The sequence below is a fragment of the Daphnia pulicaria genome, chromosome 2 (genome assembly GCF_021234035.1).
Source record: "Daphnia pulicaria isolate SC F1-1A chromosome 2, SC_F0-13Bv2, whole genome shotgun sequence".
Classification (NCBI taxonomy): Eukaryota; Metazoa; Arthropoda; class Branchiopoda; order Diplostraca; family Daphniidae; genus Daphnia; species Daphnia pulicaria.
In genome coordinates this window covers 7,859,334-7,882,951 of record NC_060914.1, presented here as the reverse complement: position 1 = coordinate 7,882,951, position 23,618 = coordinate 7,859,334, and the positions used below count along the sequence as shown (strand labels likewise).

The 23,618-nt window shown below is 41.7% G+C and overlaps 2 protein-coding genes and 3 non-coding genes across 5 annotated transcripts; 2 read left to right on the top strand and 3 right to left on the bottom strand.

Annotated features, from left to right (window-relative positions):
* Positions 1-15,350: 15,350 nt before the first annotated feature.
* Positions 15,351-16,046, bottom strand: LOC124327682. Its single transcript, XM_046786680.1, has one exon. The coding sequence runs from the start codon at positions 16,044-16,046 to the stop codon at positions 15,351-15,353; it is 696 nt and encodes a 231-aa protein (XP_046642636.1).
* A 34-nt stretch (positions 16,047-16,080) lies between these two features.
* Positions 16,081-17,277, bottom strand: LOC124327681. Its single transcript, XM_046786679.1, has one exon. The coding sequence runs from the start codon at positions 17,275-17,277 to the stop codon at positions 16,081-16,083; it is 1,197 nt and encodes a 398-aa protein (XP_046642635.1).
* Positions 17,278-22,020: 4,743 nt separating this feature from the next.
* Trnac-gca lies at positions 22,021-22,092 on the top strand. Its single transcript has one exon. It is a non-coding gene; the product is annotated as a tRNA-Cys (tRNA).
* Positions 22,093-22,488: 396 nt separating this feature from the next.
* On the top strand, positions 22,489-22,560 carry Trnac-gca. Its single transcript has one exon. It is a non-coding gene; the product is annotated as a tRNA-Cys (tRNA).
* Positions 22,561-23,370: 810 nt separating this feature from the next.
* On the bottom strand, positions 23,371-23,443 carry Trnav-uac. Its single transcript has one exon. It is a non-coding gene; the product is annotated as a tRNA-Val (tRNA).
* Positions 23,444-23,618: the final 175 nt, after the last annotated feature.

Sequence of the window (23,618 nt, the reverse complement as noted above, 5' to 3'; positions counted from 1 at the left end):
GCACAGCACAGCACAGCACAGCACAGCACAGCACAGATTTAAGTCTACTATTCAACGAATCCGGATTCCTCGTGAAGTGAAACGAGTGTTGTTTTTGAGTTGAGCTCATCGAGTTATATCACAATTGAAAAAAAATTCAAGTAACAATTACCATACTTGTGTGCCTTTAAAAACTTGCAATGTCAATTATTTATTATAGATTCCTTTTTTCCCAAATCAAAATGTCAGTCAAGTGTCAATCATTAATTTATCATCTTTCTGTTTCAAATACGAAATGTGATCTTTGTATTGCAATCGATGTGGCGGACGGCGCCAAATTATCAATCCTGCAATAAGGAAAGGGCTTCCCCCTTCCGTTGGCTGGCCTAGCCCTTTATCCCCTTTTGTCTTTGTGCGCCCAAATTTATAGTTTCAACCATGGACTACTGTAACTAAAGGACGGGACTCTTCGCCTATCTCGGAGTGTTTAAGCTAGTCTGGTGGGGTTCGTTCAGGAGATAATTAATGGAGAACATAAAAAAATGCAGTTTTTTTCGCTGATTCCAACTGTGTTTATAAAACTTAGTAAAAAAAACTAATTAATAAAGTATTCTAATTTTACTTTCAGGAGTAGGGGTAAAAAGAAAAAACACCGGTGCCATCTAGCAACCAAATACTCTAAGCTCTTAGGAATATACGCTCAAGGTGAAAGATAGTTAGGCAGCTATGTCAGAAGACTAGAGATAAGAGAGTGGTCTCTCTTACTCTAGACATGTATCTGCTTGCAAACTCAAAGAGCTTAGGGTACCTGGTTCATAGATGGCACCGGTGTTTTGTCTTTTTTTCAAATTTTCCGTAAACTAGTTTGCAATATAACCGTACATATTAGGTATAGGGACATTAGGTAAAACAATACAAATTTTTAAATTTCTATTCTGATTCTCCCGGAAAATTTTTTACATGACCGACATAGGAAAGGCCGAAGAGTCCCTTCTTTAATTACAGTAGTCCATGTTTCAACTCACTCCTTTTTGTACTCTTAAGTGAGAAGCTGCTGCATCTGGCAAATGCTGTTACCTTTTTTCAAGTGGCAAATAAAGATCTTTAAAAATCCTAATCTCCCTGTTTTCTACACTCGACGGCAAAATACGTGCCGGCGAATCGATGTCAACATTTTCTATAACTTCGGTACACTAGGTATAGTATCTTACTAGAAAACCTGACACTTTTGTCATCTGACAACGCTAAAAACCTGTCAGCTTTTTCTGCAACATACTGTACGTTTTCATTTACTTCTCAAAGGAAGTTTGCAACACAGAAATAAAAAAAGACTAATCGACGTATTTTGAATCACTTTTGCGAAGACCTGCTGAACTTTGACTGGAATGTGATTGAAGAGTAGTTTGATAATGTCGTCGGTATATGTTTTAATTTTAAATTGGCGGAAGGTATACTGAAAAGCACACCTTTTCCCCTTTTGGGATTTATTTTGCGCTTTTCCATTCTCTTCTTCTCTTCCTCTTTTTCTTTCAATTTTCCCACCAGAATGAACAAATATTAGAGGTTAAGTGATCTTCCTATGCTATACCTTCCGACAATTTAAAATTAAAACATATAGAGCCATTTGCCTGCTAAAGAAACTTTCAAGCATGACTGTATTTCCCTTTTCGAACCCATTGTATTGCAATTATACTAACTGGAGGCATAATAATCAAATTTGCTTTTATATTTATTAAAGTGGACTATTTTTACTTACATTGATTTTCCACTGTCATTAGTCCGTGAACTATTTCCCATTACGTAGCCTACCTAAATATAGAACGATTATTTATTCCCTACAAGAGATGAACAAAACCTATTCCATCCAATTACAAAATCAGTCAAACATTATAACACTACAACAAAAGATGACTAATTCGAACTTACATTAGACCTCAAAAATAAAAGGTAAAAAAAAAATTAAATTAACTTTATGTTTAACACCTCCAATTGGACAAATATCAAAGCAAGTTTTCGTATTTTGGACAATACAGAAATAGATGTAATAAATATTTCTCTAAAAATATCTCCATCAAGAATTTTCTTTTTTTCCTCAAAATCAATCAAGCGTTTTATTCATTGTAATCACTTGATGGTGTGGCTTATTTCGGAAGAAATTCTGTAATAGCTTGGGATCCTATCTAGGTGAACATGTTATAATTAACATGAAGCATTGTCAGACTAAGATTGCAAACAAGCAAACTGGGTATGATGCAAAAGCACCAGGGTGTCTTATAAAAGAGGTACCTGAACTTCATCCAAGGTTCTTGCAAAATTGTGAATTTGCAACTCTGTCTTACAAAATACTCAGTTGAACTACGCAAAAAAGTCTTTGGAGACGGAAAACTTTTTTAAGGTTTTAACTCATCTCAACTGATAGCATTGAAAATCTGTATTTTTTTCTAGATTTTGGTAGGGGAGAGTGGGGAGAGTTGAGACACTTTTGGTTTACACTTATGCTTTATCTCTCAAATTACCTAATATATTTTATTAATTTTTTGTTTTTATTTTTTTTTCGCCTTATTCTATTCTCAATAATTGTTTCATAAATTTTAGAAGAAATTGTTAACCCTCTACCAATTTTTAAAGTGTTTAAGAAATTTGATAGAAGAGCCTATATGAGGTTGGGTGGCTATGAACGAGGATGTGGGACAAAATCATCAACACAATTTTGATTCGTACAGAAAACACCATGAGTGTTGGCGTTGGCCAAATAAACTTATTTGAATGAGAAAATGAATAATAGTAGTATGTCATTTGGGGATTATTGTTTTATCTACGAAATCTTTGGATAAATTAGCGTGATGAATTTTGGATAAAGAAGAATAATGAACAGCATGATTATGAAATTCCATGTAGCACACTGCAACGCAGCAATAATTTCCAGTAAAATATGTTTTTTTATAATTAGTCTTGTAGATTGAAACGTGTTCTGCCAAGACATTAAAGAGGAAACGAGAGAATTTCTGAAAAGGAAAAAGGATAACTTTTATCTTTATTTGTAGTGGATTCGAAAATTCTTGATATCGCCTTTTAGCATTGAAAGGTATCGATTATAAGAAGATCATTGACAAGATGATTCGGTATAATTAAGCCGCACCATTATTAAAGACTCCCTCTAGTCCCACATGCATTAAATCATGCTTAAAGGTCTTGGTCGTGCCAAAGTAATCTAATGGATCAAAAGTAAATCTTCGATTGATGTTATGATTTATGAAAAGATTGTCTTTGGCCGCCTGGCATTCCGTCAGCGGTCTCAATGTCTAAGACTTGTTCTTCATACATAATTGTGTTTCTAAAAATTCCAACAGATTTGTGGTATACATTTTCTATGTTATTCCATTACTGATGATACGTAATAGGTAATTGATAATAAAATGACGACGACTTTGGCTTTTTCTCCTTACTTCCAAAGGGATATAATTTTTTCAACTCTTCCATATAAACCTGAAAGCAAAGAATACTGCCACTATGCTCAATGTAATTCGTATGGTTCTCAACCTAATAACTATCCCATACATCACTATAATTGCTCGAGGGAGTCGTAGTTCTGTTTTACAACTTAACAGTACAGCCTTTTAGACCTCTTTAAAAGACTGGTGGCTGGTGTATAAAAGGTTTGAAATGTAGGACATCCGACAGAATAACTTGTTGGCAAATAAGGAAATGAGATTCACAATGAATAAAAAAATAATAGCTTTGCTTTATGTACCATGGTATAAACGCTTAATGCTATAGTGATTCCACTGCTATTCTTGGAAATCAATAAAATATGTAAAAGACTCATTTTTCAAGAAATGGATTCTGATGTTATACCTGTTGTGATCTTTCTTTATCGCATACTTGCGCGGAAACCAAACAGATGGGCGTATAAAATAGCCAGCCGGTGCCATAATGGGGACGAAAAACGAGTATACGGCGCAAAATAAGTTTATGACAAAGTTTTAAGTAAAACACTGCAGTTCGTAAGTGTCAATTAAAAACCAAACTTTTCTCACGTTTTTACTTCATATTATTCCATATGCAAAATGGTTACAACCCGTAAACAAATTTGTAAATTTACTAGCTGAAATATGGCAACTAAAATAACTATTGATTAACTTTATTTAAATAGCACCCCATGAAACAATTCTATAGAGAAATAGGTTTGAATACAACAAAAATAGAATACGAAGCTTAATATGTGTATCTTAATGATAGGTCCACACCGTTCATAACTTAATAACACGAAGATAATTCCCCATGGAAGACAATGCTCCTGTGTAATTGCCCGGCCCTATTGGTAAAGATTTACGAGATTAGTCTGAATTCGTTTGAACAAATAATGACTTCGCTTAAGATATGTTAACGGGAGAAGACAAATGCCGTAGTTTAGTCCGTAGTGTAGTCCGAATTGAATTCAAACTAACTCGCACTATCTTTAAGATTAGTGTCGAGCAATTACACCAGGGCATTTTCCTTCTTTAATTATCAAATTTAAAGCGAAGTATTATAGGAATGAGTTAGAATCATAGAGAAGATATTATCTGACTATAAAGTAATAAAAACCAACCAATTTACATATGAATAAAACTATACCTCAATCATTCACCGTTATTATCAACCACTTGAAATACTTCTTGATTTGAACTCGTATACATTTATTTCGCAAAAGCGCACTATATAAATTGGCACGCATAACGTGGCCATAAAAATCTTTTAGATTCCAAATACCAAGATTTTAAATGTTAGGGGCAGGGGGAGAAAAAGACAGGCTATCTCTAGGATCTTTTTTTAAGACTTGGTATTTGGAAAACTGGCATCTGCGGGAGGGGGGAACAAAGAGAAAATAGCTAAGAAATGAAAACTTTTCATTTTCACATCGAAATTAAAGTGATTTCTCAAATGGCATATATGGGGGTCGAAATTATAGATGAGGTTATAGAGCTAACGATGTTCATTTTTTTACGCCCTAATGAACCTTCCTAGCCCTATTTTCGGTTCCTTAAATAAAAGCCAAAGTAGAAATATTTACTACAGGCCCTCTCGACTGTGCGGAAACTTTTGATTCCAATTCAAAAGGTACCTTCCCGTGAAAAAAAAATCCCCCACAAATATATGTTATAACCCTTAAGTCTAAGAACCCCCTGTCCAGAAATCGTTTTCGTCCGACAAAAACTTGATTTTTGGCAAATTTTCAAAAAACCCGTTTTCCCATAAGCTTCTCTCAGCTGTGCTGACACTTTAGGTAGTTACTGTATCTCGGAATTGACTATTTTCATCTCACCATAGTCACAAAGCTTGGTGCTAAACAACTTTTTCTACCATGTAAAGGTAATTAGATATAATTATTCCTAAAGTTCAATAAAACAATAATGTTGTGTTTCATGCTAGGGTCCTAGGGAATAGCTTAAACAAGTAGTATGACAGTTAGTTGAGAAGGCTTGTAATCTTTATGTAAAGTCAATTCTTAGCAAGGGCAAATGTAGTCTAATCATTTTCAATACTTTTTGAAAATGCTAAAGTTATGGTTCCTAATGAAATAGGTAATGGCAAAACCAGACACTACATTATCCACTTCACTGCAGAAGTGTCATTCGGTGTAAGCCCGCACAATCAAGATTGCTTTTTGTGTCCATCCGTTAAGTCCAAGAAGTTAGTCCCTGTGGTAAACAATAATCAAGATGTGAAACCCTCAGCACAGAAGGAGAAGCCGAGAATATTTATTTTAACTTTTTCCACAGAGATCAGTATCCGTTCTGAGGTATTCTAACCAGTTTTTCATATTAATTAAAACAAGAATGAAATATGTGTTATCTAATACAGGTATTGAACAAAATCATCGGTAGCTGATGAGGACTGTGACATGTCAATGGAGCATCTTATTGTGGCTAGCAACTTCGGACGGTAAAAGTCTAGTTTAGGGGAGTAGATTTACGCTACACACAACACTACAAACACTCCACACTTCCACAGTACAAACTATACAGTACTACACACCACACACTACAGTACAACACTGCACACTTCCACAGTTTAACAGTATCGCTTCGGTACAATATAACAGTTCAACAGTAACGCTTATGTACACCAATAGACCAACGGTAACACGATCACTAGCAACACAGAAGTAGTTCACGTTACACTATGTCACTTCCCGGGCACGGTATAACGTCACGTAATAATTGTTTCGATCAGTACGACGTACTGGAATGCAACAACACGCATAGCCCGCTGACAATGAACCCCGGACGGCAGATGTATGAAACCAGGTTTTGGAAACCAGCGTTGCCAATCAACCCGCGCCTCATGAAAAAGAAAAGTTTTGCAAGTTAATTGTTCACTGAGTATTGTTTTGATTGAAAGTTAAATAAGTTCGATTAAATTATCTATCAGTGCCGACATTTGAAGTCAGTTTACATGTAATATGAAATAGATTTGGAAATACATGGCGATGCCACATTTCGTTGTTGCCGTAGGGTGAATTGCTATTGGTTTTTCAATATGGCTTTGAGGAGGATGGGTGTACGTAAAAATTTTAGTAAAAATTGTGAAAGCTCAAGGCCTTTTTTTTAAAATGGAAATGCTATCCTGGCAAGGCCATGCTGTTTTCTAAAAGAAAGAAGCTCAGACGATTGTGAGAGCTGTAGTATTAGTGGATTGACGATTGATGTGGATTGAAGGAATTGACGATTGACTAAATAAGCGCAACACTTGAAAAGTCGTACCGAAAAGTCTATTAAAATTTTGCAATCTGAACTGTTGTGGCAGAAATGGATGTATGGGGTCGTCTATTTATATGGTCTCCGTGGAGTGACGGGAAGATGGTGTTGAAGCAGAAAGAAAAGGATACGCTACCTCCGTTGCTGGATGCAGTGGTAGCTGAATACAAACTAAGTGGCTGTCTAAGGCGCTGGGAAAGGGGTGAACCAGCGAAAATCTCCGAAGAGCAAATAACAAATTGGAAAATGCAAATATCTTTCTGCTGTAACTTGGTTCTTCGTTTAGCAGAAGAAGCACAAGAAATCCAAATACGCCACAGGGTAAGCGCATTGTTACACTACAGTATTACAACACCACGCGACAACATCTTTCATGTTGTTTGTGAGCTGTCCATTCAGGAACAGATCCATTCAAACACATCTCTGCTTCCTATATATGCTAAAAATTATGTTAACTAGCAGATGTGTATTTCAACCCTACACCTGGTGGTAAAGCGTGCACGTCGTGCTAAAATACTGGAAAGGAAAAGTTTGGACAGTTATGAAAAACTGAAAATCATCATAAATGTATGTTATTTGAGCGATTGAGTAATACAGAGAGAAAACTGTAACCCGAATATTTACTTTTATATTCCCTAGATATGTAGAATAGGTAAGGGTAAGTATCTGGGCAAAAGAAAAATTGTGAAGGAGGTGATGAAAATCTTTTTTTTGTAAAGCGGAAAGGGTAAAATTTTCCTTTTGTCGCAGAGAATGTGAGTGGGAAAGGTTAGCATTTCGTCCCAGCCAATAAGAATCGGTAAGATAGAATGTGGTTGAAGAAAAATGGGAGCAAGTAAGATAAGCATTTTCACTCAAACCGTTTTAGTAGGTAAGGGTGAGATGGGCAAGGGCTATTACCTCGCATCAGGTGGCATTTGTTTTGAACTGGTCTTCCTATAAACAGTTGTGGTATCAATAGAGAATAAAAAACATGGGTAACAGGAATTCAAGCTCCAAGTATTTAGATTCACCAGTCTTGAGTAAGTATGTGGACAAATTTACAAAATTGGAGAAAAAAACGAAACGCAAAAAGTCAAGTAGTAATGAAGAACAACCACCACCTAGCAGCAAATGGAACTGTAAATTCATTATGGCACTTACATTTGTCCTGTCATTGGTCGATCTCGTTGAAATACAGTATGGTCCAAAGAAATCCGAACAGCGATTTTATTTTGAAAGCCACCTACCCACATTGCGGGAAACTATGTTTAACTTTTGGTCCTAATTTTGGGGGGCTAGGAACAAAGTGAAAGGTGGGAAGAAAGAAAAAAGGGGTAATAGGCTTATTTAGCCACTGGTTATGTCTCCCCCCCAAAAAAAAAATTTATGAATGGAACCAGACAGGCTGTTTGGAATTTCCTTTGCGGGTAAAAACGAATAACCGCATTGCAATAGCCTTAGGCTCACCGTCAATTTTTCGACAAGTGACGAAAAGGAAAAAGCTTTACAAATCCTGCACAATAAAGCGGGAAAAATTCAAAGTTATCTTAATGTCTTTTTGCATCACTTTTCATGCAAGTCAATTTTGACCGAATGTCGTGAGCTCGTGACGTCAATGAAATCATTTCATTGGTGATAATTAATCATTTTCTATCATTTTCCTATCTACTCTTTAAAGAAAAAGTTAACACACAAGCTATCTCTCCCTGCTTCTACTTGCAGACAACGTTATCTTTATTAACCCTGAACCCGCAACACTTATACATCAACACACACTTACTTAGAACAGTTACGTACGTGGGAATTATACAAGATACATAGATAGGGATAATGTAAATAGAGAAACAGTACCTTCACAGCATAGATCGTAGAAGCAAGTAAACCGAGAGATATTAACAGACCTCTCCACTACAGCTGTAGAGATTAGTACTAAACCGTAACACCACTTTGGTGGCCAAAAGGGAAAAGATGAGAAGCGGGTTTGGACTTTACTTTACACTCTCCCTCGAACACGGTTCTCTTATTTCTTCAATAATGTTCCGAAGCCAATTCTTCCTCGTATGTCGGTGAAAGCGGGTGCCGGCAGAGGCTTGGTGAATATGTCAGAAAGTTGGTTTGATGACTCGACGTACTGCATGCTGATCTGGTTCTTCTCCTGGTAATCCTTGATGAAGTTATATCGCACGTTGATATGACGGGTTCGCTGATAGAATAATGGATTTTTCACACGCCGAATGGCGCTTTGATTTTCGCAGAAGATGGTAACAGGTGTTGGTGTTTTGGATGTCACGGTTGAAAGGTATAGCTCTTCTGTCTCAACCTCCGTTTCTAGTAGACCAAGCCAGATTGCGGTCTGTGCCGCTTTAGTGGCTGCAATGTATTCACTCTCAGTAGTAGAAAGAGCGACGCAGGTTTGTTTTGAGCATCTCCAGGAAACAGGACCGCCTTTGTAAAAGAAAATGTTACCTGACGTTGATTTGGAATCATCTAAGTCACCGGCATAATCAGCATTAGTATATCCCACAACACGTTCATCTCTTCCACCAAGCCACAAGCCGTAGTCACAAGTAGCTTTCAGATAAGCAAGGATCCGTTTCACGCCATTCAAGTGAGCCGGTTGAGGGTTTTCACAGAACTTGGCTACTTGAGAGACGCTATAGGAGATCTCAGGACGAGTAGTTGCTGACAGATATAGTAAGGTGCTCACGACCGATCGATACTTTGTTGACGGCTTCTTCTTCTTCTCTCCCTCACTCTTCGGGACCATAGCAGCGCTAAGACGAGCATTGGAGTCAGGAGGAGTAGATTTGGGATTGCAGTTGACCATGCGTGTTCTTCAAGTATGTTCTTGATCAGATGAGTCTGCGATATGAAAATTTGGCGGTTTTTTCTGTCGCGTACTACGTTGATACCAATGAATCTTTCAAGGGGAAGGAAGTGAACTTGAAACTAAGCACTCATGAATTGTGAAAATGTCTCGAGTGATCCACCTAGAGTACTGCCATAGACCAAATCATCGACAAATTTAATTAGAATAGATTTGTCTTCTTTGCTGGTGCGGACAAAGATGCAGGTGTCCGCTGATATGGGCTTCAAACCAAATTTCCGGATAGCCTCTTCCAGTCGTTTGCTCCAGAGTCGAGGGGCCTGCTTGGTACCGTAGAGTGCCTTGGGAAGGCGACACACGTGATCCTCTTTGTCGGGTTCGATGAATCCTTCGGGTTGTGTCATATACACTGGCTTGTCGAGGGTTGCATTCAAGAACGCTGTCTTGATGTCAATCTGGATGATGTCCATGTCGAGATTGGCCATCAGAGATAGAGTTGCACGAACGGTCTTGGAACGTGGGACAGGTGCAAACGTCTCGTCAAAATCAATCCCATAGCGTTGACGACAACCAACTGCTGTGAGTCGATCTTTGAAGCGGGCCGGAACTTCACCATACCCTGGCTTGTACTTCCCGATCCATTTGTGTCCGATGACGTTGCTGTTGGTTGGTATTTGAGATCGCAGCACGAGCTCCCACGATTTGTTTTCGATAATTGACTGGTACTCTTCCTCGAAGGCCTTCATCCATTGGGCAGCATACTTGGACTGGACCGCTTCTTTATAGGACTTAGGCTCATCCACATCCGATTCAGAAAGCTCTCCTGAGCCACTGGTCGACGCAGTTTTTCCACAGGATTTCTTAGATTGTAATAACTGAATCCGCCATGACCTTCGATAGTTATGCTGATTGTCGACAGGGTTGATACTGCTGTTTTGACTAGATACGGCTTGTACAGGCGTCGCTATTTCTATCTCAACAGCTTTCTCACTATGCGAAGGTACAGCAGGAAGCACATCCGCGATGATGTTCGCAATTGGTTCAATTATTCCTTCTTCTTCCAAGGTAGGTTGCTCGGGAATTTCTTCTTGTTCAGCGTTACGATGCAAGTTGAGAACTTCCATAACGATTTGAAACGGGTCACGCGGGTTGAAGCTTGTTTCAGCAGCGTTGGTTGTGTCACCGATGAGTATTGTTTCATCGAAGAATACGTCACGGGAGATGATGATCTTCCTTGTTACAGGGTCCCATAGACTCCATCCTTTGATGTTGTCACAGTATCCCACGAACCAGCATTTTCGCACTGCGTCTGGAACATGAGCATAGGTTCGACAACCTAGAATGCGGAGATGAGCAACAGAGGTCTTTTGTTAAATAATTTTTCGTACTGAGGGACGTCTGAGATTGAACTGACAGAACGGTTCCTGACATAAACGGTGGCACACAGGAACTCACCCCATAACTCCATCAGATGTCTGCCAGTGTTCTGAAGCAGTTGGTTGCTGCTGTTATTGTTGTAAATAGAGCTGCGAACACTGTCCATTACAGTACGGTTTGACCTTTCAGAAACTCCATTCTTTTGTGGGGTGTAATGATTGGTAGTTTGGTGGATAATGCCTTTCTGCTTTTTCCAGGTAGCCAGTCGTTCACCTTCGTATTCACGTCCTTGACCTGTCCTTAGGACTTTAATCAGCTTGCCAGTTTGATTCTTGATGCGCTCGTAGAACTCCATGATGTGCTCCACGACTCCATTCTTCTTCTTAATGAGTTTGACGTCGATGTAGTTGATGTAGTCGTCTTTTAGTAGAGAGTAATACTTGAAGTCATCAAACGTAGATACATGTGTTGGTCCTCTAACATCGCCATGAACGAGTTCACATACTTCTGTTGCTTTTACATGCCCTTTGGTTGGAAAAGGTGTTCTATGCATTTTACCAAATATGCATGCCTCACAGGAGAAAGAGATCATCATCTTTAAGTCCAAGGTCCTTTACTGCATCCATTTTCTTCATTCTCACAATGTCCTTGCAATTGAGATGGGCAAATCTCTGATGAGCCGTTCCAATTTTCAGTTTGGTCGCGTTAGCGGAATCCTCTCGTTCTTTGTTATTGGCAGATATTTGTAGATAATAAAGCGTTTCACCAATTCTTTGACCAACAATTCCTGTGTTTTGATTGACAGACAGAGCTACCTTGGTTTCAGAGAAAAGCACATTCATGCCAGCAGCTGTAGCACAGCCAATCGAGAAAAGACTTGATCCGATGCCAGGGACGTGTAGAACTTCATGTAGTTCACCGTAGACCGGTTCGCCATTGACAAGGGCAGTCACCTCAATAGTACCGATTCCTAATGCTGATAACACGACTCCACCGATACCGTTCACATTCCATGTTCCTGGAGGTATCTCTCGATAGGTTGTGAAGGAGGATTTTTCTCAGTCATATGGTGTGTTGCGCCAGAGTCAGCTAGCCAGTGGGACGGACGTTGGGCCATAAGACAGAGGGATGAGGACACAGCTCCAAATGATTTCCAAGCTGATCGGTTTTTGTTGAAACTGTCGTCCCTAGCTTGTTTTCTCTCTTCACTTCGTTTCTCAGGGCAGTTGAACGTCTTCTGACCAGGTTGATCACAGTTGAAGCAGATAACTTGCGGCCTTTCTTCATTTGATGAATCGTGATGTTGGCTTCCCCTACGGCCTCTATAATTATGATGTATTCCTCTGCCACGAACACCTCCTCGTCCGCTTCTTCCACGTGAGTAGCCACCTCTATGGCCTCTAGCTGCACGACTCTGATCAGTGTGGTTGGTTATCTGTGGCACACGGGTGGCGAAAAAGGCAGTATCTGCAGGATCATCTTCTCCTCCATTTCGTTCGATGCTCATGATCTCTTCTCCGACTAATCTGGTGGTCAGATTGTCGATCGTTTTTTCAACAGGAGGTACACTCTGCCAGGCAGACAAGAAAATTCTGTAACTTTGTGGAAGTGTTGCCAGGATCTTCATGACAACTTGTTGTTCTGACACTGCTGAGTTGAGGTTTCCTAGTTCTTCAGCCATTGTCCTCACTCTGTTAACGTGGTTCAACACGTTGTTCCCTGTATCATAAGGAATTGTCAACAATAATTTAACGAGTAATCAGATCTAAGATTACCTTTTTCATATCGGTAATTCGTGAATTTACTCAACAGCACGTTTGCATTCGCAGCAGCTGCTTGAGCAAATCGGAGTATAAGCCGATCCCACATATCAGCAGCTGTACGTCTCCCTTCAACTAGCACCTGAAGTTGTGACTCGATGTTGCAGTAGATGATCATCCTGGCATCAACATCTTTCTGATCCCAAACATCAATAAGGGCCTGATTCGTCACCACACCATTGTTTAGAATCTGTAACAATCAGACCAATTCAAGTTTAGTCTTAATTAGACACAGACGTACGATATAGCTAACACTAAACGAAAAACACAAACATGTACAGAGCCATTCAATACCACACTGTGTTGATTGCAGTAGTAAGATATGACAATTCAGATTTTCTTTTGTCATTCTTTGCATCACTACACATAAGTTTTCCTACAGCCGTAAGACATAATATGTTCATGGGAACACTCTATAACATACTCAGCTGTCTTCAGTGGATTTCTGTATCATCACTACACTTCTGTTTTCCTACAACCGTAAAAAATAGTGTGTTCATGAGAATGCTCTATTACATACTCAGCTGTCTGCAGTGAATTTCTGTCACATCACTTCAACCACCACATCAAGGCATATAACATGATAAATACACAACAATAATTACCTCAGCTGGTTTTAGTTCCTGTCTCAGTGTCACACGAAATAGCTTGTTTCTTTCAAGCAGTATTGATATACCATATCTCCATGAACCCCAGTTCAACAAATTAGGTTTGGCGATGTGTCTCACCTCACCAACTGGAGGTCCAACATTTTCCATCGTTAATGTTTCGTTATTTTTTTCTTTCTGACAAAAAGACAAACATTAGACAGGGAGCTACATGTAGGCCTACATAAACAACAAATTCAGCTGGTTCGGTGACTTGGATGCAAAAAAAAAATCTGCGATGGATTTCTACTGTACACTTGGTCTATTTATATACTCCCTAGTCCCAAGCAGGCCTTGCAAGAGGTTGTAAAATTTAAAAGCCAGTATGTGCACAAACGTGTTACAATTTTTTTGGGGAGACAATATATTGCGTATATTGTTCAGACAAACTCCCCCCCCCCACCCAAAAAAAAAAAAAAAAATGGGGCCTAACTAACAATATGGAGTAATTTCAACAAATATACCTCTAGCAATAACTGGGCCCATAACCTAAAGAAAAAGTTAACACACAAGCTATCTCTCCCAGCTTCTACTTGCAGACAACGTTTTCTTTATTAATCCTGAACCCACAACACTTATACATCAACACACACTTACTTAGAACAGTTATGTACGTGGGAATTATACAAGATATATAGATAGGGATAATGTAAATAGAGAGACAGTACCTTCACAGCATAGATCGTAGAAGCAAGTAAACCGAGAGATATTAACAGACCTCTCCACTAAAGCTGTAGAGATTAGTAATAAACCGTAACACCACTCTGGTGGCCAAAAGGGAAAAGATGAGAAGCGGGTTTGGACTTTACTTTACACTTTTGAAAATAAATGAGTGATTTAAACCAGTCAATCACACTGCTTTGTAAATATCTAACGCAAATTTTGTAACAGTATCACACCATAACGCTACCACTGTTCTTTTATTGCACTTCTTAGCTATACGAGCTGCTTTAGCAAAATAGAACAGGAAATGCGAAACTTTAGGCAAAATGTAGTGTATTACTGGTTCAAAGGTTAAGTTAACCGATGAAGCGAAACGGAGATCATACACTAACCATTTTGGAATAAAATTACTTTAGTACATTTCCGACCCGTTTGTTGGAGAGGTAAGTACGTATCGTCGACCTGATAATACGATAAAGTTCGCTTTGACTGTCCTTCTTCTTTGAAAGTAATGGAAGTTTCTTCCACGCGCGGAAGACTAGGGCTGCATGCGAAAAATGGAAAGAAATTAGACATATGCACTTGAAAAGAAATGAAAAGAAATGAAACCTATGACGGCGTGGACATCATCCGGATGCAAAGGCTCCTTAATATTTCGCCCATGTTTTGCCACTTGGTTTGTCAGTTTCCTTCCACTGAGGTATTTGGCATCGAATCCGCTCTTCATCACTTCGGAAATGAAGGCACTTATGGTGTAAGTCTGGTTGTTTTTGAGAAAGTTGGCTGGAACCTTTTGCTTCGGATTTTTCCTCTGCCACGTTGCCATGGCTGCTATCAAGCGTGTTATTTCTTCCTTAGCACGCTCTTCGCACTCCCGGATGATCTCCATATCTGATCGGAAGTGAGTGTCGGACTAGAAAAAATAGAGAAAAATGGAGTCACGATAATGTTACATTGAAAATGTCAAAATGCTAACCTTGCTTCCAGTGGGAGTGTACTCCAATTCGGAAAGGGAAGATTGCGACCCTGATCTCGCCGAAACCTTTCTTCCGGAAGCCTTAGAATTTGACGATGCGGCCCGAGACACATGGGATGAGGAACTTCCAGACGAGGTGGGAGAAGATTGCCGTAAAAAATCCTTTGGCTCCGTACTCGGCTCACCATCCGCTGCCCCACCTGAGTCGATCGCCAATTCTTCACCAGCCGATGCCCCACCTGACTCTCTCGTGGATACTTAACATACTGCTGCTCCGGCGGCGACCGTCGGAACTTATTAACTGTGCCCTGAAGGCGGGCCTCAGCCAATGAACGGTTGTCAGGCAACAATGGTCAAACTCCACCCTTCCATAGAACTGGCACCTCGTATCCAACTGGCAACTTGATGGTGTACCGTTCCTCTTTCATAGATGACATCGATTGGGCCGAAGTAATCTACCGATGTGTAGGTGAAAGGCGGCTCCCGGGCTCCTAATCGCGCCTGATAAACGTCGGCCATCATCTGGAGGGCTGCCTTTGGGCGAAAACGGCGACATGGAATGCACTCATTTCTGACGCGTTTTACTGCTTCTCTTCCGGCAGTAATCCAGGTGTGCTGCCGGATGTGTGAGAGGACAAAATCTGTTCCCACATGATGCATACTGTCGTGGAAAGCTCCAATGATGGCCCATTCTAGTGGATGATTGCCGGGCAGAATCGGGGGATGTAGCACATCATACGGGAGTTTTGCTCGTTCTAATCTTCCACCTAATCGTAATAGTCCATCGTCGCCAAGGAAAGGAGTCAACGGCATCAATCGAGAGGTGGGACGTAGGGTCTTCTTGGCTTTCAGCCTTTTCAACTCTTCTGGGTACACCTCCTCTTGACAGTGCTGCAGCAGTTTCTGGAACTTTCCTTCCATCTTGATGAGGGCCGGAAGTTCTGATGGCATAATCTTGATGGCACTCCAGTCTGATTTGACCGCCAAATCCGCCACTTGTACATGAACACTCCTTAATTCTTCTTTTTCGGCCATCCAAGGCAAATCTTTTGGTCAGCACGACATATTTTCATATAAAAATGCAGGTCCATTTAACCAATAGCCAGGAATGGCTTCGGCCTCTAAAAACTGATCGAGTTGCTGCATCCGCCGGGTTGAGCCGTCCAGGGACAAATCGCCATTCGTGTGCTTCAGTTAGAGTTTGTATTTCACCAATACGGTGGCTCACATACACTTGATACTGGGCAGAAGTGGCACGCACCCAATTTCTGACGGTACTACTATCTGTCCAATAAAAATGAGCGTCCATTTTTCTAGTCAACGCCTCTTTCACAAAACGCGCGAGTCGGGCGCCTAAAAGCGCCGCCGTTAATTCCAATTTACACACAGACACAGTCTTCAGAGGGGCCAATTTTGTCGTCGCTTTGACATGGCGCACAATCACTCGGCCATCCTTGTAGCAGTTGCGGAGATAACAAACGGCAGCACATGCTTCCTCCGAGGCATCGGCGAACGTGTGCAGCTCTGAACGGACGATGTCTTCTTCCTCTTCAAACAGACAGCGCGGGAACTCAACGTCTTTGAGTTGTTGAATGGTCTGGAAATATTGCGCCCACCATTCGCGGTCCTTTTCATTGACTGATTCTGTCCAGTCTAGTCCGCGGACGCCCAGCTCACGAAGACGAATTTTACCCTTGATTGTCATCGGAGCGGCCGTTCCTTGGGGGTCGAATTGTCCAGCAACCATCGACGCCAATCCCACGCGTGTGAAGATCACCTCCTTTTCTTTAACACGAAAACCGAGCTGGTCGGAGGAAGGGCGCCAGGTAATCCCCAACACAGTTTCCAATTCATCTGCGCCAAGGTCCTGAGCGCCTCCGTCCATCTTCTCCTTCACTCCAGAAGCTGGCTGGATGGCATCTAACACGGCTGGGTCATTGGAAGCCCAACCTCCTAGATGAAAATCCCCACTGGCCAATGCTCTTGATACCGTGGTGGTTACGGTGACAGCTTCCTCTGTGCTGCGCGCTGAACCCAAATAGTCATCAACATAAAAACAGTTTTGGATTGCTTCGGTTGCTCCTTTCAGTTCCGGTCCGGAATCTTCTGCCACTCGCCACATGGTCCTGATTGATACAAAGGGAGAACAAGAGACACCAAACATCACCCGCGTCATCTCACAGGTGGTGATGGAACCGTCCTCTTCCGGCCACATGAAGCGATGATAGTGGCGGTCCGCCGCATTTAACCTGATCCGGCTGTACATCGCGCCCACGTCTGCCGACCAGGCAACTGCACCTTCTCGGAACCGGGTTATCACCGCCGGCAATGGATTCTGCAACGCTGGCCTGCTGGTGATATAATCGTTAAGGCAGCTCCCCTGATACTTCGCGGCCGAATCGTACACCAGTCGTAATTCGGAACTTCCAGGGCTTTTAGGTACCCCGAAATGTGGCAAGTAATACACCGGCTAGGCAGCTGCTTCTTCTGGTGTTAAACGCCGGGCGTATCCTTCATCAAAATTCTTCTGCATGGCACGTCGATACCAGTATTCATACTGCTGCTCCGGCGGCGACCGTCGGAACTTATTAACTGTGCCCTGAAGGCGGGCCTCAGCCAATGAACGGTTGTCAGGCAACAATGGTCGAACTCCACCCTTCCATAGAACTGGCACCTCGTATCCAACTGGCAACTTGATGGTGTACCGCTCCAACAGCTCAATTGCTTCTTTGTTCGCTGGAGAAATACACTCTGCATGATTCTCAGTTCCAAACGACTCGGTGTCGCAGAAGCGACGCATTTGGTCTAGCAACTGCACACCGATATCCGTCGACGCTAGTGCTTGATGAACTCGCGCTCGGCCACCGCTTTCATTAATGACATCTTTCACGATCCATCCTAGTCGCGTCTTCTCGGCAACTGGTTCGACTTCACTTCCCATTCTTGATTCGGTTGGGGTGATCAGGGTGGAATGATCCAGTCCAATTAATACATCAATTCTTCCACCTGCCGGTCGGAGCTCAGGTAAATCATCCAGATGACGCCAACGTTCACGCAACGATTCCCACTTGAAGAATGGCACCGGACGGGTGACCACAGGTAGTGTGGAGCCTTTGAGCGTGACGAATTCTCCAAACGCCGTCTTTATTCTTATCTCCAAATGCTCTGACTGTAGTGTTGAGATTGCACCTGCTACTCCATCAATCCGGAGAGTTTGGCTCCGTGCGCGTAACTTCAAAGAACGAGCAAGTCCTTCTCGGAAAAGTGTAGAATTGCTGCCGGGATCGACCATCACTGTCACTGGAACTACTTCTCCGCTCGCCGATAAGGCTTCAAGCTGAATCACACCGAAAGCAATTAAAGACGCGTCACTCCCTACAGCATGGTGCGATTTTGCATCTCGACTAGCCACATCACTGTGCAATAAAGGATTGTGTAGAAGCTTGCATCCATTTACACCACAGCTTCTCTTCTCTCGACAGTCGCGGGCACCGTGTCGTACACCGAAGCAAACAAAACATAAACCGCGACGAATCATAAACGTGAGCCGTTCACTCACTGATAAGGCTTTGAAGAAAGTACATGAAAGAAGCTGGTGTGGACCTTCACATTTGAAACAATAGTCTATCTTCTCTTCCGTCGACTTGTGGTCGGTTGGCTGGTGGTGACTCCTTTGTTCATGCCGCAGGGTGCTGGCCCCATGGTGCGTTCGGGCATTCCGCCTCGTGAAATGTTGCGCGGGTTGCTGCGGATGTTGATGCCCAGGTTTTCCGGGACCACTCGTTCGTTGATTTTGGTCCGCTGCAACGGAATAGGCATTTTGATACGATGAAGCTCGGGCACAGAGCCACATTCCGAACGTATTCATGGTCCGGTTCTCCAGTCCACCTCGCCTTCCATCATTCCATGACAGTCGATCATACACAGGAAGCTTCTGGGCTAATCGTTCGATGATATCTGCGTGTCCAGTCTCCCCAATGCAATTGAGATTGAACAAATGGGTCCGCACCTTCTCAGCATATCGACGGAATGAAGTCGGGTCTCCTTTCGATGCCTCCACTCTCTCAAGGGCCTGCAAATGGGCGGCCCGCATCACTGGACGGCTTCCACACGTAGCTTTCAATTGGCTAAGGGCGTCCTTGTAGGCTGCTTCTCCCCCTCCGAGTCCATACAGCATGTCAGCCGTCTCTCCACGAACGTTTCTTTTTTAAATGGCAAACTTCTCCCCTGGTGATTTGCCGGTGCGATGAACGAGCGCATGATATAGTCCAATCTATTCGAACCAGTCCAACGCGCGGCCTGAATAGACCTCCAGGTCGACCCGTACCGAAGAATGACGATGATCATCCATTAGTGCAGCAGGTTTCTCCTTCCCTGCACAATATATTTCAATCCAGTCATCTGGGGCGGAGGTCGACACTTCCTGTTTCGGCAGAACTGGAATCGTGTAAATGGATGATTCACTCTGCTCGTCGTCGACATCCTCCTCTTCTCTCACCACAGCCGCCAGTGTTTCGTCGGCCTCCTCCAACACCTTCTTGGCTGCCTCAAAGGCTTCTTGTGCTTCCTTTTTGCGTTGTTCCGCGTCAACTCGCGCGTGTGATGGAGGGTCCCCATTAGTTGATGGGAGGTCATCGGCGCGGCTCGCTAAATAACGGGCACTTCATCAGCTAAACCATCCACGGCCCCACTATAACGAAGAAATTGGTCATGTGGAGTGACTCCATCTTCCTCGTTAAGTAGCTCGATGATCCGGTCGTTAAGGGGGCCAGTTTCTCCAAGGTGAGCTCTAGCTTCGTTGAGCAACTTTTCTGCTTCCCGGCGAGATTGCTTGTTGCTGATAACGCGACGGATACGAGTGCAGCAGCCGGAAATCTTTGCACGGATCAGCTTCTGTTTCCCTTTGCACTGGTCAAGGGTGAGAGTGGTGATATCTTCTCCCGGCATCTTGTTATCGGCAAACAATCTTCAATTCAAAGGATCTGCCTGAAGGCAGCGAATCAAATCTACACAAGCAGCGAATGAAGTCTGCACAGCAGCGAATGAGGTCTACCCACGCAGCGAATGAGGTCTGCACGGCAGCGAATGAGGTCTGCACAGCAGCAAGTGAGGTCTGCACAGCAGCGAGTGAAGTCTATACAACAGCGAATCTTCAGAATCTGCCAAAGGCAGCAAGTCCATTCTGCAAAGCAGCGAATGAGGTCTGCACGGCAGCGAATGAGGTCTGCACAGCAGTGAGTGAAGTCTGCACAGCAGCGAATCTTCAGAATTTGCCAAAGGCAGCAAGTTCGGTCTGCAAAGCAGCGAATGAGGTCTGCACGGCAGAGAATGAGGTCTGCACAGCAGCGAGTGAAGTCTGCACAGCAGCGAATCTTCAGAATTTGCCAAAGGCAGCGAATGACGTCTACACGGCAGCGAATGAGGTCTGCACAACAGCGAATCTTCAGAATCTGCCAAAGGCAGCAAGTCAGGTCTACAAAGCAGCGAATGAAGTCTGCAAAGCAGCGAATCTAATCCGGAGGATCACTGGAAGCTCCGGTTCGAAGGACCAGATATTACTGCAATCGTCATAAGAGACTAGTAAACTTTAGTCAGAAACCCAGCTAGGTCGTAGAATTTCTATTGTCTAACAACTTCCATCAATCCTATGTACAAAATATGTTATTACGAGTGTAAAGTTGAATGTGAGCAAATAATACCTGGAAAACCAGTCTTCGATGAGGGTCAAACACAGAACTTGAATGTGGTTCGAGGTGAACACACTTACACACATACATGCATCAAAGGCACACAATCTGGAAAAGGAAGACAAGTTGACCATGAGCTTCATGCACTATACAAATGACCGAATACCTTGATAGAGTGTGCGTCAGATGACGACTTGTCAATATGAAATGTGTCACTGAGAGTTTACGAATATACATCAAGGGCACCAGAGCCAATCATTCAAATAGAAGCAAATATCTAAAGTTACAATAAATGGGAATCAGTATGGGTTAATGGGCACCAAGACAATTTACGATACCTGTCAGGTTACACGTCAATCAGAAGAAGAGGAATCAAACTGCATATTCACAATGAGAACGACATTGCCTGACAGGAAGGAGGGAAAATAGACTAAACAGTAGACGCAGACAAGTGGCGCCAGAGTGCGTATTACAATAAAAATAATAATCTTGATGATGCTGCTAGATGGCCACTCATGCCGTGCCTTTCGCGGATCCACTCGCACTATGGTGATAGCTACATCGGTGGTTATGAGGATTTACTGCTAACATACACATAAGTGATATTCCTATATTTTATCTTTTTACTTTGTATGTAATGAGTGCTAGGATGATAGACTGCATAGTTGTAAAATTATCTCCAGTGATGTAACATTACCATTTTGCAGTAATCAAGTCAAAACTTCAGCGGTTACTGTTGCGTTAAAAAAGCGCCAGTTTTGACTGCTTTTCGTTGGGATGACACCAGACGGATAGCCAAACAAATACAACTTGGTAGTGGCACTCTTTTAAGTGTACAGACTAGCTAGTTAGCGTGTAAGATTCCTACCGCTCTTCTTCTATTACACATTTTACATAGCAGTACACAAGTCCAGATATTGGCTAATATCGAGATAGTACAATAGGAAATGCAATTCCATACTCAGATTAAAGTAGAAAAATTGTTGACACCCAGGATCGAACTGAGGACCTTCAGCGTGAAAGGCCGTCGTGATAACCACTACACTATGGAAAGGTCCAATTAAGAAAGTATAGCAAAACATTTATTTCGCCAAAATCAACATAACATGTTTATGTCCCCCAAATATATAATAAGGATATAGCTGACTTGACCTGAAAGCCACACGATGAAAAAATAGGCATCAATTATCGACATTTCGTTTCGTGAAATATCAGAGAAAAGAAATCTAATTTTTAAAAAATATCAATCGATATTTCAGAGTCAGAAACTCTTAATTAAAATGGAGGAATAATACAAATACGCTGTAAAATGTAAAAATATCGGGGGTATAGCTCAGTGGAAGAGCATTCGACTGCAGATCGAAATGTCCCCGGTTCAACCCAGGATGCCCCCCATTAATTTGAATCTAATACAGGGAATGAACTATTATTGGGTTTATTCAGTTAAATTGTTTCATTGTTGTGTTTATTGAATTTGAAAATCAGCTCACTAAAAATATTTCTACGTATCAGCCTGACTTTTGAAAGTTTGAAAGAAATTCTCATCAGCTTATGGAAACTGATCTGCGTTAAAGCTGTTCAAGAAGTATTATTTAATAACACACAGTTTCTTCACTTAAATAACTGAATTATCTGACGTGGCCTCCTGTTCAATAGAAACTCAATTATTAACCAAATGATTCTTTGTTTGCGCATCCTGTGTGAAACAAAAATTAAAAGATAAGGTTTTTTTCGCAAAATTAATACCTTATAATCCAGAATGTCGAAGGAAAACTCATACAAACATTTATGGGGGTATAGCTCAGTGGTAGAGCATTCGACTGCAGATCGAAATGTCCCCAGTTCAACCCTGGGTGCCCCCTTATAAAACGGATGTTCATCATTGAGATGTTTTAAAATGAAATAACTTGCGGTTTTCTGCATGCTTATCTGTTTATATGGAAACTTTTGTATCATTTATTTAAAGATTTACATCAAATATATAGTGACAAAACAATAATCACACAATAAAATTATCACTGTATCAGTAGCAGATTTGCGCACAATATAGAAAGAACCTGCCAGGTACGATTATCTCAGCGAAAAATGTAAAACCCCGGTCGTGTGTACAATTGCAATTAATACTTAAGAGTCTCATGCTGTTCCGACTGAGCTAGCCAGGCTCATACAAATCAACGTTGTAATCCAATACTATCTAATATGTCATGGTAAAATGCACTTGGATTATCGCTCGCACTATGGTGATAACTACATCGGTGGTTATGAGGATTTACTGCTAACATACACATAAGTGATATTCCTATATTTTATCTTTTTACTTTGTATGTAATGAGTGCTAGGATGATAGACTGCATAGTTGTAAAATTATCTCTAGTGATGTAACATTACCATTTTGGAGTAATCAAGTCAAAACTTCAGCGGTTATTGTTGCGTTAAAAAAGCGCCAGTTTTGACTGCTTTTCGTTGGGATGACACCAGACGGATAGCCAAACAAATACAACTTGGTAGTGGAACCCTTTTAAGTGTACAGACCAGCTAGTTAGCGTGTAAGATTCCTACCGCTCTTCTTCCATTACACATTTTACATAGCAGTACACAAGTCCAGATATTGGCTATTATCGAGAAAGTACAAAAGGAAATGAAATTCCATACTCGTATTAAAGTTGTAAAATTGTTTCCAGCCAGGATCGAACTGAGGACCTTCAGCGTGTAAAGCCGACGTGATATCCACTACACTATGGAAACGTCATTTTCATAAAGATGGCAAAAAATTTATTTCGCCAAAATCACCATAACATGTTTATGTCCCCCAAATATATAATAAGGATATAGCTGACTTGACCTGAAAGCCACACGATGACTAAATAGGCATCAATTATCGACATTTCGTTTCGTGAAATATCAGAGAAAAGAAATCTAA